The sequence below is a fragment of the Rhinopithecus roxellana genome, chromosome 2 (assembly GCF_007565055.1).
Source record: "Rhinopithecus roxellana isolate Shanxi Qingling chromosome 2, ASM756505v1, whole genome shotgun sequence".
NCBI classification, from domain to species: domain Eukaryota; kingdom Metazoa; phylum Chordata; class Mammalia; order Primates; family Cercopithecidae; genus Rhinopithecus; species Rhinopithecus roxellana.
The window spans coordinates 184,600,093-184,615,918 of NC_044550.1; the positions used below are offsets into that span (position 1 = coordinate 184,600,093).

The following is a 15,826-nucleotide window of genomic DNA, read 5'->3' on the forward strand; positions in this document are numbered from 1 at the left end:
TTTCTTTTTTTAATAAATTCTTCATGTGATGCCAGTATATTTTACCTAAACTCAAGTAGTTCCTAAGTCCTACTGATAGTAGAAATTAACATAAGGATAAACTTTGACAGTATAGTAATATTGCATGTGATAGTGCCTGGCACTTTGTTCTTACAGACTTTCAATACATACTCTTTGAAGAAGTGCAATCATGGGCTAGCCTTTAATGTCTCTTTAATCCTGTCATTTCGTACTTCTAGCTCTGAAGTCAGCTTGGCTTACTTATGATTCTGAAGTACTCCTAATTACCTCTTAAAATTCTAGGAGTCACTTCAAAAATTAGAGCTGAGAACCAAAAGTAACACAGATTTGATGCTGTTGTGTAACCAGCATATTCTTGGAACCAACCTTGCCTAAGAGAGAGGAAATTCTAGCATGTTGGAGTGGGAGTGCAGGGGGTGCTCCCCAAAAGCTCAGTTAGAAAAAAATGACACTAATTAAGTGAAAAAATTTTTACACAAAATGCTGCAGGGATTCAGTTTTCTGTTGAGGCATCTCAAATACAAATCATCTTACGGGTTTACAATTCTGAAAGCTGTAACTAGACACAAGGTCTGTCTTAATGTTATCAAATTAAAATATGGCAACTTATTTATCTAGTATCTACCAGCTTCTTTTTTTTTCGAGATAGAGTCTCCCTCTGTCACCCAGGCTAGAGTGCAGTGATGCCATCTCGGCTTACTGCAGCCTCTGCCTCCCAGATTCAAGCGATTCTCCTGCCCCAGCCTCCTGCGTAACTGGGATTACAGGCGCTCGCCACCATGTGCAGCTCATTTTTGTATTTTTAGTAGAGACAGGGTTTCACCATGTTGGCCAGGCTGGTCTCCAATTCCTGACCTCAAGTGATCCACCTGCCTGGGCCTCCCAGAGTACAGGGATTACAGGTGTGAGGCACTGTGCCCAGCTGAGTATCTACCAGTTCCTAATTCCAGTTCCATGTTTCAGCTTATAAAATAACTAAAAGTAATCAAAATATATACAAAATATATATTTTGTAAGGTATATACAATGTATATATTTTGTAAGGAATATACAATGCATATATTTTGTAAGGAATATACAACGTATATATTTTGTAAGGAATATACAACATATATATTTTGTAAGGTATATACAAAATATATATTTAAATCTGGTAGCTTGGTTAATTAAGGACTAGTATAAAAAATTAACATAAGGTACACTTGGGACCTTAAAAGACTTTCATTTCTCTCCCCTTCCTTCATCTCTCCTCCTTCACTTCATTTATTATTCTAGGCATGGCAAATGTCAGATGTCTGATTTGAAGACTAATATGAACATGTCTAGGTAATAAAATGGAAAGTCCCTATTTCAACATTCTTAATGGAATCCTTCTTTGGGAAATTATTATTAGTCTTCTGGTTTAAACATTTATATAGTGTAAATGCAAAATAAAAATGATTGCATCAAATTATGGGTTTTTTTTTTTTTTGATGCTTTGCAAGAAAATACTTAAATGTGAGTCATACATTTTTCCAGTTCAGCATTTAAACTGCAGACTTCAACCACAGTTGTGATTGTTTTTAGTTTGTTAGCTGCCTGGAGTGTTATTTTAAGAAAGCAGAAGCACCATCATTTGCACACTCCTTATAGATCACACACCTTAACCCTGACTTTTTTTGCTCCCGTTTTTCAGAAGAAGTGAAGTCAAGATGAAGAACCATTTGCTTTTCTGGGGAGTCCTGGCCATTTTTGTTAAGGCTGTTCATGTAAAAGGTATGTGATATTTAGAAAATCAAAGGAAAAATATAGGACAGATCTGTTTTTCAGTTTTAAACATTTATGCCTATGCTTTGTTTGGCCAGCAGGCCAGCAACTGTTTCTAACATGCTTTTATCTTTCTATGGCAGTTGACTTTACACAGATAAGAATCTTTTAATTATTTTTTCTCTTAGTTATTTGCCTACTACAAACTAGAGAATAAGAAATTAACTAACTACAGATAGTCCTACTTATATGAACGTCCACACTGAATCTTAAAAATCTATAATCCTTCCCTTGAGTCTCTTAAATTAATATTCTGGAGAAGTGAAATAATAATTACTGTAAGTACAACATGGAATGCATTGGGATTTTATTTCCCCAAAGAGGCTGGTATTGGTTTTAACAGCTTTCCTGGATCTGAGCCCACAGATTTATTATGACCCTTTAACAATGTTTAATGTTATACAGGTTGCCTATAAATTGATGACTGAACTTTTGTTATTTTGTTTATTGATCTTTCAAACAACTTCAGAAAATGGAATACATTCTGAATTTAGAGGTACAGTATTAAATAATTTTCATTTAGAAGGGCACATTAAAATTTGTCTGGATTGTTCCTATCACTGAGTCTGTGGTTCTTATTTCAAGACAAATAATGACAGAAATGTGATTAGGAATAGACATTATATATATATATTATACTAATTTAGCATCAAGAATAACTTTCTAATGATTTAAAATATAAAATATTACTAAAGGATGTACAACATAAGTATATGTAAATATCTAAAAATATATGATATATATAATGGGGCTATTTCCCTATAAACCCTACAATGACTTTATAGGGAGGTAGCCCTATTGTAGCTGAGGAGCATACTGAATGCATATCACTTTCACAGCATCATAAAGTAGGAAAATTGTAAGTAGAACCATGGTAAGCTGGGGACCATCTGTATATAAAATAGCTATCACTTACTGAATATGATATTCTAGGTATCATGCTAATTCCTTTACATATAATATTCCATTTAATTCTCTCAGTAACCATGTGAAGATAAATACTATTATTACTTCTGACATACAGTTGAGCCAGTTGAGTCTTACAGAGGTGAAATAACTTACCAAAGTCATACATCAAGCAAGAGAGTAAGTAGAACCCAGGCAATCTGACCCTATAGCCCACACTCCTACTATCCTATTCTGCCTTGTGTAAGGCAATCACTTTTTAGTAAACTCATTATGGTCATATCTAGCATATGTTGTTAAATCTATTTTCTTATTTGTTTGAACTGAATTACATTTAACACATATTCATTGAACAGCTACTATGTGTCAGATGCTCTTGGAATAAAGTAAAGCACAGTCCCTAATATCAGGTTTGTTAGGAAAAATACTGCCTGTTGGTGAGATCAAATGTTAGACTCTAAGTCTTAGTGAATTGAAAGTATTTGTAAATTTTCTGACAGCTATGTATTTCTGATAGATGTTAGGCTGCCTAATATTTTTATATATTAACTTCCCAGGTTTCTGGTAAGGAAATAATTATATGCTATAATAGAATATAGACATTTTCTATTTAAGACTCAATAGTTAAGTCACTCCTCAACAATCTGTATTTTTGGTCAGGCATTACGTGCTTATTTATGTTTCACTGAGAAAAAACATTTAAGAGTCATGGATACACAAGTAGAAAAGAGGACATCATTTAGGTCATTTTACCTTTTTCAGATGTTAATGAGTTATTTCATTACCTTGAATTGACTCCATAATGTTTCTTTCCAATATTACACAGACTGTGTCAGAAGATTCATTAGGAACTTATGAATAATGGTGTAATAATGCATTATAAAGTGCTTCAAACAATTACAAGTACAATAACAATGGTCTTAAAATGTTTTTGTAGTGGCTCTTATCATTAAGACTGAAATACTGCATTAGGTTCTCTCTGCTCTGGGAATCGTCACAGGAACAGACTTCCAGTTAAAATTATAACTATTCTGATCATTTAAACTTTATAACTTGAATTCATGTGCTAAATCTGTGTTTTTCTTAGTTGAGGCTTAATGAGAGGAATTGTTAAAGGTCACTTAGCTAAAATTATACGAATACAGCATATTTAACATCATCGTTATTATTATTATTTTTTTTATTTTTATTTTTATTTATTTATTTTTTTTTTGAGATGGAGTCTCACTGTCGCCCAGACTGGAGTGCAGTGGTACAATCTCAGCTCACTGCAACCTCCACCTCTGAGGTTCAAGCGATTCTTCTGCCTCAGCCTCCCTGGTAGCTGGGACTACAAGTGTGCACCACCACGCCTGGCTAATTTTTGTGTTATTAGTAGAGACAGGGTTTCGCCATATTGACAGGCTGGTCTGGAACTCCTGAACTCATTATCCACCCACCTCGGCCTCCCAAAGTGCTGGGATTACAGGCGTGAGCCACTGCACCCGGCCAGCATCATCATTATTATTATTTAGCGCTCTTATTTAATAGCATTACTTATGTAAAGCTATTACTTGAATTTTTAGAATCTGGTAATTTGCTGGGCACGGTGGCTCACGCCCATAATCCCAGCACTTTGGGAGGCCGAGGCTGGTGGATCAGCTGAGGTCAGGAGTTCGAGACCAGCCTGACCAACATGGTGAAACTTGGTCTCTACTAAAAATACAAAAATTAGATGGGCATGGTGGCACATACCTGTAATCCCAGCTACTTGAGAGGTTGAGGCAGGAGAATCGCTTGAACCCGGGAGGCGGAGGTTGCAGTGAGCTGAGATTGCGCCATTGCACTGCAGCCTGGGCAACAAGAGTGAAACTCTGTCTCAAAAATAGAAAATTAAAATAAAACCTGTTAGTCCAAATCCAGATGATACAAAATTTCCTTTGTTTATTCCTTGCAATACTTATCAAGGTTGGGTGCGGTGGCTCTGTAATCCCAGCACTTTGGGAGGCTTGAGGCAGATGGATCACTTGAGGTCAGGAGTTTAAGACGAGCCTGGGCAACATGGTGAAACTCCATCTGTGCTAAAAAAAACCACAAAGATCTAGCCAGGCGTGATGGTGCACACCTGTAGTCCCAGCTATTTGGGAGGCCGAGGCAGGAAAATCGCTTGAACCCGGGAGGCAGAGGTTGCAGTGAGCTGAGATCGTGCCACTGCACTCCAGCCTGGGTGACAGAGTGAGACACTATCTCAAACAAACAAACGAACAACTTATCAGACCTTTTTGTCTAATATTCAGATGAGACAATAAATTTTGATATTCAAAGTTAAGGCTTAAATGGTTATATGTGTATTTATTCATTTATTCATTTTTTTCTATATACAGGCATATTCAATTGAGATTGTACCTCATAATATTTCTAAATTGCTTTTGCAAATTTATAGCACTTTATGTCATACATACTCTTTTTAAATAATTCTTTTATTTTTCCTTTTTTTTGAGATGAAGTCTCACTCTGTTGCCCAAGCTGGAGTGCAGTGGCATGATCTTGGCTCACTGCCACCTCCACCTCCCGGGTTCAAGTGATTCTCCTGCCTCAGCCTCTCGAGTAGCTGGGACTACAGGCATTCACCACTATGCCCGGCTAATTTTTGTATTTTAATAGAGACGGGGTTTCACTATGTTGGCCAGGCTGGTCTTGAACTCCTGACCTTGTGATCTGCCTGCCTCGGCCTCCCAAAGTCCTGGATTACAGGCATGAGCCACTGCACCCTGCTTAAAATAATTCTTATAAGAAATATAGTCTTTATTATTTTTTATTGAATTATGTACTATGATAATCTGTTATGAAAAGGCAGATAATTGTGGTAGAGAATATTTAAAAGTCATACAAAATAAGGTTATCTTGGAGGAAAACATGCCTGTTCTTAACTATAATACAATTTATCCAAAAAAAATTTTAAGTACAAATGAGAGTTCAGGAAGGATGTGAAAATCAGAATTATTTCATCCCATGTTCCCATACACTGGTTCAAGAAAAAAGTGAAAATTCCTTTTAGAGTACTTTTGGATTTCCTTCACTGTGATGTAAGATTCTGCTTAGAGAACAAATGGATAAAGTTGAGAAAAACCAACCATAAAACTATTTTTCTGCAGGCAAGAAAGATAAAATAACTCAATGCAAAATATATAAATTGACATTTGTTTTCCTTTCTTTGTAATACGTTTACCTTTCAAGCTCAGGAAGATGAAAGGATTGTTCTTGTTGACAACAAATGTAAGTGTGCCCGGATTACTTCTAGGATCATCCGTTCTTCCGAAGATCCTAATGAGGACATTGTGGAGAGAAACATCCGAATTATGTATGTGGCATTCCATATTCCTTTTTTTCCTGTTCTAAGCAGAGATACTTTCTGACACTAAGCATTGTTTGAATGTAATACCTACATCTTTACTCCCCTTTTTGCTGTGTAGCACTTTACATGAGTAAAGAGTTGAATCTTGTGAATGAACTTGAGGCAATTTTATTGAAATTAGAGGTAAGAATGAAAGATTACAGGCAATCTAAAATCAGTGGGCTACATCAAATTATAAACAAAGGCTGTTATCTAGTCATCAACATGCACTGTTATATGAAGTTATTTCTATTTATTTATTTTTGATTGCTTGTTTTTGAGACAGGGTCTCACTCTGTCACCCAGGCTAGAGTGCAGTGGCAAGATCACTGCTTACTGCAGCCTCGAACTCCCAGGCTTAAGTGATCCTCCTCAGTAGATGGAACTACAGGCATGCACCACCACACCTGGATAATTTTTTATTTTTCTCTAGAGACAGGGTCTCACTATGTTGCCCAGGCTGTTCTCGAACTTCTGAGCTCAAGCGATCCTCCTGCCTTGGCCTCCCAGAGTGCTAGGATTATAGGCCTGGGCCACCACGCCTGGCCAAGTTATTTCAATTTGAATCAGAACTTTCAGTTGCCCTTGATCAGTTCAAACTGAAACTGCAGATAACACTAAAGTCTTATTTTGTACCATATATAGATAACTGAGTCTTTTACACTGTAATCAGATGTCTGCATCGAGATAAGGCAGACTGATCACATTAACTAATTTGATTCGATCTCACTTTTAGATTGGATTTCAGATATTCACTTCATTTCACACACAGTCCAGAGTTATATGCTATATAGCTCTTTTTCAATAGCAAGAATGCTGATACTATTTGAGAAATTAGATTTCTATTGGATCCAATCAGTTATAAGTTTTCCTTGTAAACCACTCCTACCTTAATAGTTTTTCCCCAATGGAATCTCCTATAGAAAGAGAACAGGGCATTCCATTCCTTTCAATCAATGGGAAAAGTATAATGTGTTTAAGAATTTTGTTTTAAGTTCTGTCTGGGACACTTAATAGCTGTGTGTTCTTGTATGCAAGTTACTTATCTACTTTGAACTTCAACTTTTTCATCTTTAAATGAGGAAAAAAATCATGCTTAACTCGTAGGATTATTGTAAAAATAAATAGAGAATATTCCTTTTAGAGCTTATATATTTCTGGGACATATTAAAAAATATTTACTATTATTTATTCACCTAATCTATGTGCCAATTATTGTCACTATCCTGCTTAAAAGCCTTGTGATGGTTTCCCCAGCATTGATCTTAGGATATATTACAAATGCCTTGGCCTGACCTACAAAGCTTAGCATAACTCTCAAGATCATCCATTGCCACTTTTCTTTTACTTTATGTTTAAAAATTCAGCACTACTGGGGCTGGGCGTGATGACTCACGCCTGTAATCGCAGCACTTTGGGAGGCCAAGGTGGGCAGATCACCTGAGGTCAGGAGTTTGAGACCAGTCTGGCCAACATGGTGAAACCCGGTCTCTACTGAAAATACAAAAATTAGCCGGGCATAGTGGCAGGTGCCTGTAATCCCAGCTACTCGGAAGGCTGAGGCAGGAGAATTGCTTGAACCCGGGATTTCCCCAGCATTGATCTTAGGATATATTACAAATGCCTTGGCCTGACCTACAAAGCTTAGCATAACTCTCAAGATCATCCATTGCCACTTTTCTTTTACTTTATGTTTAAAAATTCAGCACTACTGGGGCTGGGCGTGATGACTCACGCCTGTAATCGCAGCACTTTGGGAGGCCAAGGTGGGCAGATCACCTGAGGTCAGGAGTTTGAGACCAGTCTGGCCAACATGGTGAAACCCGGTCTCTACTGAAAATACAAAAATTAGCCGGGCATAGTGGCAGGTGCCTGTAATCCCAGCTACTCGGAAGGCTGAGGCAGGAGAATTGCTTGAACCCGGGACGCGGAGTTTGCGGTGAGCCGAGATCACATCATTGCTGCACTCCAGCCTGGGGGACAAGAGCAAGACTTCCTTAAAAAGTAAAAAATAAAAATAAATAAATAAATTCAGGACTGCTGTAATGTCTCTATTTCCCCACATTCACAGTGCTTTTATACCTGTTAGTTCCTCTGTTTGAAGAACTCTGTCCCACCCCTCTTAGCCTAGTTAACTCCTTCTCAATGTGCATGTCTTAGTTCAGCCATCACTTCCTCTAGCAGGTTTTCTTTGACCACTGAGATCCTGCCCACATAGCTTCGTGTTAGGGATAGAACAGCTGGAGTAGTGGGTAATTGGAAAGAATGGCATACATAACATTGGCACTTAAGCCATGTTGAAGAGTGTCTATCCTATGTTTAAACCTCCAGGAGGAGATTTTTTAAATGGCTCTCCATGATCTTCTAATTCATCTTTTTATTTTATGAAATGACTCTTTTTATATTATATTGTTTACTGAAATCAGATAATTTAGATGCTTCATGACACTTTACCTGATGTGTTGATCTTCCCTGTTCTGATTTCTGAAAGTATGTTACCATTGCTGTGCCATTATGGTATTATTATTATTATTATTATTATTATTATTATTTTGAGATGGACTCTCCCTCTGTCACCCAGGCTGGAATGCAGTGCTGCGATCTTGGCTCACTGCAACCTCTGCCTCTTGGGTTCAAGCAATTCGCCTGCCTCAGCCTCCCCGAGTAGCTGGGACTAAAGGCACATACCACCATGCCCAGCTAATATTTTTGTATTTTTAGTAGAGACAAAGTTTCACCATATTGGCCAGGCTAGTCTCAAACTCTTGACCTCAGGTGATCTGCCCACCTTGGCCTCCCAAAGCACAGACATGAGCCACCATGTCCAGCTATTATTTTTTTTGAGACAGAGTCTCACTGTGTTGCCCAGGCTGGAGTGTAGTAGCATGATCTTGGCTCACTGCAACATCTGCCTCCCGGGTTCAAGCAATTCTCCTGCCTCAGCCTCCTGAGTAGCTGGGACTACATGTGCGTGCCACATCTCCCGGCTAATTTTTGTATTTTTAGTAGAGATAGGATTTCACCATGTTGGCCAGGCTGGGCTTGAACTCCTGACTTCAAGCAATCTACCCACCTCAGCGTCCCGAAGTGCTGGGATTACAGGCATGAGCCATCATGTAGGTAACAATAATACCTGCCATTATGGTATTATTCCCAACTCCATTACTTATTAAAATGATGTGACTTTGGGCAAGTTACTTAACTAAGTCTTTTTCTTAAACTTTAAAAAAAGGGATAATTATGTATGTATGTGTGAATATATACACATATACTTTATAGGATTGTGAGGGTTAAATACAATAATTCATAAAAGAACAGTGTTTGGCTTATAGTAGCCTCTCAAAAATGTTTATTACCTTGTCTTTCTCATTATTTAAAGCTTTTTCTGATATTACTAGAGTCTTTACAGTCTTATTAAGAATAGATTCATTCATTCATTCAACGAATGTTTATTTAGTAACTGCCAAATATTAAGGGTTGGCGGTGGGGATAAAACAGTTTATTTAAAATACAGTCCATTTCTTAAGAGAATTTATAGTCTAACGGGAAACCTTAAACAATTAAAAAGGCAATTACAATTCTGTATTGTAAGTGCTATGATAGGAACGGGCATGGGTTGTTATAGGAGCACTGAGGAGGGGTACCCAGTCCAATCCTCAGGGAGAGGAGAAGGGTGGCAGTGGGAGGCAGGAAAGGGTGTTTGGAATAAGTGGTGGGATGGATGATGGCTGTTAGCTCAATAGGAGTTTGCTGGCTAAATGTGTGTGGGGAGTGAGAGAATTAATAGGTGGGGCAGGTCATTCCAGGAAAAGGAAATAGATTGCTGTGAGGATTAGATGAGATCATCACGTAATATGCTTAGCATAGTACCAGGCACACTGTAACCAGTATTATATGTTAGAACTGTTATTGTTAAGATGGGAGATGAGAAAAGCATGGTACGTTTGTGGAACTGCAAGTGATTGTTTATAGCTGGCATGCACTGTGGAGCGTGACATTGTGAGAGATGAAGCTGGAGAGTTAGGGGCATATTAGGATGTGCCTTCTATGCTATTTTGAGGATACCCTGTTATCTGTGGAGAGACGCTAGAAGTTTTAAGCAGAGAAGGAAATTAAGCTTGCATTTTAGAAAGGACGTTTGGCCATAATGTGACCAGTGCTTTGAAAGGGTCAAGACAAAAGGAAGACAGTGTTATAATCTAGGAGAGGATAGTGGTGTCCTGAATTAAGGCAGTAATAATGAGAAGAGAGGCAAGTGGATGGATTTCACACATGAAAATAATTAGAATCAACTGGACTGTGAGATTGAGTAGATGTGTGACGGGGGAGGATTCAGGTATGATAATCAGGTTTCTGGCTTGGATAATATTGCTAAATACTGAGTTAGGAAACAAGTTTTTTGTTGTTCCTTTTGGTAGAGAGGGGTGCATATGAGAAGGAATGATGACTTACATGAAAAAAATTTTAAAGTTAATGAAATCACCTCAACTTGTTGACAATCATTATCTAATTTTTCACAGGACATCACATGAAAAAGTTCCAGCTTTGCTACTTAATTTTTGTGTGAACTTGGGTGGACCACTAACCTCTCCTATTTATGACTTCCTCTCCTCTAAAATCTGGATAATAATATCTGTCTGTCCATTTCACAAATATTGAACATATTCCATATGCCACATACCTAGCTAGGCACTGGGAATACATAAATGTTTTTACCTCAAGGAACTTACATAGCCCAGGGAAGCAACCACTCTGTAGACAAGCAACTATGATATGGTATTCAATATAATAAATATATATGAGCATTAATGAGACTGCAGAGGAAGAAGTTTGTTGAAGGGTGAGGATAACATCAATATAATTATTACAGAGGTAAAACCTGAGTTGAGTTTTAAAGGAAAAGCAAAAATTTGCCAAGTCAGCAAAGATAGTTGACAGCGGAGTTGCTGTGAGGTTTATTTTGAATGAGACATATTTAAAACATAGCAAGTTACCAAAAAAATCTGAGTAATGGTATTACTCTAGAGTGCTTATAGAGTACTAAATGCAATGATAAGTACTGTTCTGATGAAATAGTGGCAGTATACCTATTACCAAAAACAACAATATCTGTATTTCATTGTTTTAACTTTGTTTTCTTTATTTTCTTTTAGTGTTCCTCTGAACAACAGGGAGAATATCTCTGATCCCACCTCACCATTGAGAACCAAATTTGTGTACCATTTGTCTGACCTGTAAGATATATTTTTTTCCATAGTAATATAGATGTGGAAGTTAATAGCTTTTAATTTTAACCTTGTAAGAATTTTTTTCAAAATATGTTGGAGTATAAACATTTACAAATATAATCTGAACTTTTGAATACATTAATTCCTATGTTAATTATTAGGTATCATAAATTCATAACACTTTGTCACAGATAAAATTTAGCTATACATTTTTTCTAAAGAAAAAATTATTGGCATTCATAGAAAGGCCAATTTCTCTTAATAGTTCAATAAGTAGATTTGATCTTATGAACAGGCAGGTGTTTCTTTGGAAATGACAGACTCCAACATCAATTTTTTAAGAAAAATTCTCCCTTTCTTGTCACTATAAATAACTTGTTTAAACAGGTATACAGTTGGGAATAAGCCTAACATGGTAGAAATTGCTGTGTGGTATAGATAAAATAATCATATTATCACATCATTAATCATATTGCTTATTTTCAACTAATATATATTAAAGATTGGAAAATCCCATAAGCTCTTCTGTATTGTAGAGCTTCTTATGTCTGAAAGGAGTCATCCTTTGCTGTCACGGCAGAGCTGCAAGAACTAATTGATTTTGGATTGAAATGTGTAGTCGCATTTTGAGACAGCATTTGAGGGGATTGTCTAATGCATATGTTTGCTTTTCAGCTGTAAAAAATGTGATCCTACAGAAGTGGAGCTGGATAATCAGATAGTTACTGCTACGCAGAGCAATATCTGTGATGAAGACAGTGCTACAGAGACCTGCTACACTTATGACAGAAACAAGTGCTACACAGCTGTGGTCCCATTCACATATGGTGGTGAGACCAAAATGGTGGAAGCAGCCTTAACCCCAGATTCCTGCTATCCTGACTAATTTAAGTCATTGCTGACTGCATAGCTCTTTTTCTTGAGAGGCTCTCCATTTTGATTCAGAAAGTTTGCATATTGATTACCAATGAATTTGAAACCAGGGTTTTTTTTTTTTGGATGATGTAAAACCAACTCCCTGCCACCAAAATAATTAAAATAGTCACATTGTTATCTTTATTAGGTAATCACTTCTTAATTATATGTTCACACTCTAAGTATCAAAATCTGCCAATTATCCTGCTTACCTGAAAGAGGTATGCTTCCTTAGGAATACAGTTTCTAGCATTAAACAAATAAACAAGGGGAGAAAATAAAACTCAAGGAGTAAAAATCAGGAGGTGTAATAAAATGTTCCTCACATTTCCCCCCCGCTTCTTTTTTTTTTTTTTTTGCTTTGCCTTTGCCTTGGAGAGTCAGAGCTTCTGCGTTTTCTTTACTATTCTCTTTGAAAAATGTTTCACTGTGTAGAGAATATATGTGTATAAACATAGGTCAAATATATGTCTTCATTAGGAAAATAATAATTGGAAAACATGTTCTAAAACTATTTACAAAAATAATTTAAGGTGAAATCTCTAATATTTATAAAACTAGCTAAATAAATGCATAATTAAAAATATATTTGGACATAACAGACTTGGAAGCAGATGATACAGACTTCTTTTTTTCATAATCAGGTTAGTGTAAGAAATTCCCATTTGAAACCATCCGTTTTGTAACTGAATCTTATGAAATATATGTATTTCTTGGTACATATTCTCTAGCACAGTCTGAGCAATTAAATAGATTCATAAGCATATACCTGTGTGAAATAATTTGTTGGACAAATTTTGCTCATGTTAACTTTATGTAAGTTAACTTGCTACTGATGAACGGTTTGTAAGTATGATATAACGATGCATTAATTACAGAACTCATACATGTACATATTTGAGGTGGCTTTGCCATTTTATACCCATAATTAAATAAAAGGGCAAAAATCCCTCCTGATAAATACCATGTTTATCATGGTACATAAAACTTCTTTATGGCAGAAAGCCAAGGCCAATTGACATATATATTTAAGGGTACTATGGAAAGTAAATGCTAACTCTGAATTTAAAACAGTGGGAGAATGATTAGTAAGAGTTGGTTTCTTGAAAAGGAATTGTTCTGTTTCCTTCTTTTAAAAAAATGGTAATAGTCATTTTTAGTGACTTCCACCAATTATTCAGTGTTTCTTTAGGGATATGCATAGGACACTCTGGTGCTTCAGTAGAAACCCCAGTTTTGGCGTATTAAAGATACATCCATTCTTGACTGATCTTTAATCTAGAGTGTGGTTTTAGCCAAGTCTTTGAATTTCATTTAGTCAGTAAACATTCATTAAATATTAACCAAATGCACAGGATTGGTCTGTGGTGGTGAAGTTATGGTAAGCACCCTCGAGAAAGTCACTATCACTGCTCACTCCCCAGAACTGTGCTTAGGTGTCATCTTCTCTGTGAGACCCACCCTGACTACTTTTTAAATATTTCAAACTCGATTTCTTTTTCTTAGTCTACTTCCCCCCCCCGTGTACTTACCTCCCTCTAGCAGACTATGTAATTTAGTTATGTGTCATGTTTATGGTCTGTCTTCCCTCACTAGAGTGTAATCTCCACAAAGGCATGCACTTTTGCCCATTGATGTGTCCTCACCATCTAGAACAGTGTCTGGCACATGGAGATACTTAATAGATATTTGTTGAATGAATGAACGTGAGTATAGCTTAGGTGAAGAGATAAGACATACACATAAAGAATTATTATTTGGCAGAGCCTGCTGAAAGCAAAGAAATAGCTTCCAAAGAGCTATGATAATTCGTGGGAGACTGCTTCTGAAGAGACCCCTTACTTTCTCCTCATCTTTGCCTTAGTTTCTTGGTGTACCCAGTAGAAAAAGTATTGTAGATCCACATCGCAGATCCTTATAGGAGAGACCCCTATTCCAGCATTATTACCTCATTAAATGCTAGCTGGAAGAAGGCTGCGATTTGTAGTCCCACAAGTCTTCCTTCTTTCAGAAGTTCAGTTAAACTCTGATACTACCATATTAGTAACAATTTAGTACTTACTATGTGTTAGGTACCAATGTAAGTGCTTTATAAATATTAACTTATTCAATATAAATCCGGAGTAGCTGGTGATTCTTAAATGAGAGTTATTGAGGAAACATTAAAGCCTTTGTTAAGTTGTATTCAAACATTTGCTGGTATTAGTGGAACATTTAGAGGGACACACTAAGGAATCAATGTAAGATGTGGTGGCCATGAAAGGAGCCTCTCAGTTCTCTGCAAGGAATGTGATTGACCTATAGTTCTGAGATCCACTGTGTTTGCACAAGGGACACTAAGGTCAGTTCCTGGGAGACACAGGACTCTTCTGATGGGGCACTGACTTGGGGGCTCATTATCTTTGCTGAAAATTTCTTAGCACTGCACCTCTAGACATTATCTGTCCAATCATCATTCCTATCCTCTTTGCTCCACATGGGTAAGACCTGCATCAGGATCCGATGACTCAACCTTCTTCAGCTCCCTTCCCGTTTTCCCTCAGAGATATTTTCCTAATAAATCTCTTGCACCCACTAATCTCATCTTGCAATTCCGCAGAGTCCAAATTAACACAATACTAATTATGACGTATCTGATTTAGTGATGATAATGATGATAGCATTCTTCAAGTACCAAATGACTTATCTATGTCATCTCATTTTATCCTTACAATAAGTTTTTGGGTATTTCATATTATAAATGAGAAAACCAACTAAGTGGATAATTAGCCATTTGAGTGGTTCATTTATCTAGTAAATGGCAATCAAAAGTCTGAATTACTCTGCGATAGTCTTAACAAATATCAGTTGAGGTTCTTAGAGAATCATGTTCACTGTAACATTTTCTTAAACCTCATGAGATATTTTGAGGTTAATGTGACCAAATCATTGACCTGTCATAAGTCTATTATCATTTTTGTACTTTTTGCCCCGCTTTTTAAATTTTAATTAAATGGATGACATTTAAAAAAGACAGGCATAAATAGGTACAATTGGTAAGAAATGTTTTTGTTCTGCATAGTTCTTGACAAGTTAGCCATTTGCTCAGGTAAGCACATCAGCACCAGCCAGATTAAAATTATATTAATTAGCATTAAAAGTAAAGTTCTTTAATGGAATTTCCAGGTCTTGGCTTTGGGGTGGCAGTATAGTCTAGTGAATAAATCCATGGTCTATATTGAAATACATACTCTAAGTAACATTGGGCAAGTTAATTCAAAGATTGCTTCCTCATTTGAAAAATGGGAGCAAAAATAACTACATAGATTTTTGTAAAAATAAGGATGCATGCTGTGTATATCACTTATTACCACTGTGGTAGCAATTAGCAACAATCCATAAATTACAGTTATTATGTGTTAATTTTCTTTGGCTCTTCTCCCTGCCTAAGCAACAAATAAGAAAAGAATGTAAATATATGTGAATATATATTGGATCAGTGATTTTCTGTTTTTTTTTTTTTCAGACGGAGTTTTGCTCTTGTTGCCCAGGCGGAAGTGCAATGACACGATCTTGGCTCGCCACAACCTCTGCCTCC

General features: G+C 36.7%; 1 protein-coding gene across 1 annotated transcript; it reads left to right on the forward strand.

Annotated features, from left to right (window-relative positions):
* The first annotated feature begins 1,542 nt into the window (after positions 1–1,542).
* JCHAIN (joining chain of multimeric IgA and IgM) lies at positions 1,543–13,015 on the forward strand. Its single transcript, XM_010383981.2, has 4 exons — positions 1,543–1,776; positions 5,950–6,073; positions 11,260–11,340; positions 12,010–13,015. The coding sequence occupies exons 1-4, from the start codon at positions 1,713–1,715 to the stop codon at positions 12,218–12,220; spliced, it is 480 nt and encodes a 159-aa protein (XP_010382283.1). The 5' UTR covers positions 1,543–1,712; the 3' UTR covers positions 12,221–13,015.
* The last annotated feature ends 2,811 nt before the right edge of the window (positions 13,016–15,826 follow it).

What these genes read in the sequence shown, in the direction of transcription:
- JCHAIN (XM_010383981.2), top strand. Translation starts at nt 1,713, where the DNA reads ATGAAGAACCATTTGCTTTTCTGGGGAGTCCTGGCCATTTTTGTTAAG. An exon ending in GAGAGAAACATCCGAATTAT is followed by an intron (nt 6,074 to 11,259) that starts GTATGTGGCATT and finishes ATTTTCTTTTAG; the next exon opens with TGTTCCTCTGAACAACAGGG. An exon ending in GTGTACCATTTGTCTGACCT is followed by an intron (nt 11,341 to 12,009) that starts GTAAGATATATT and finishes TTTGCTTTTCAG; the next exon opens with CTGTAAAAAATGTGATCCTA.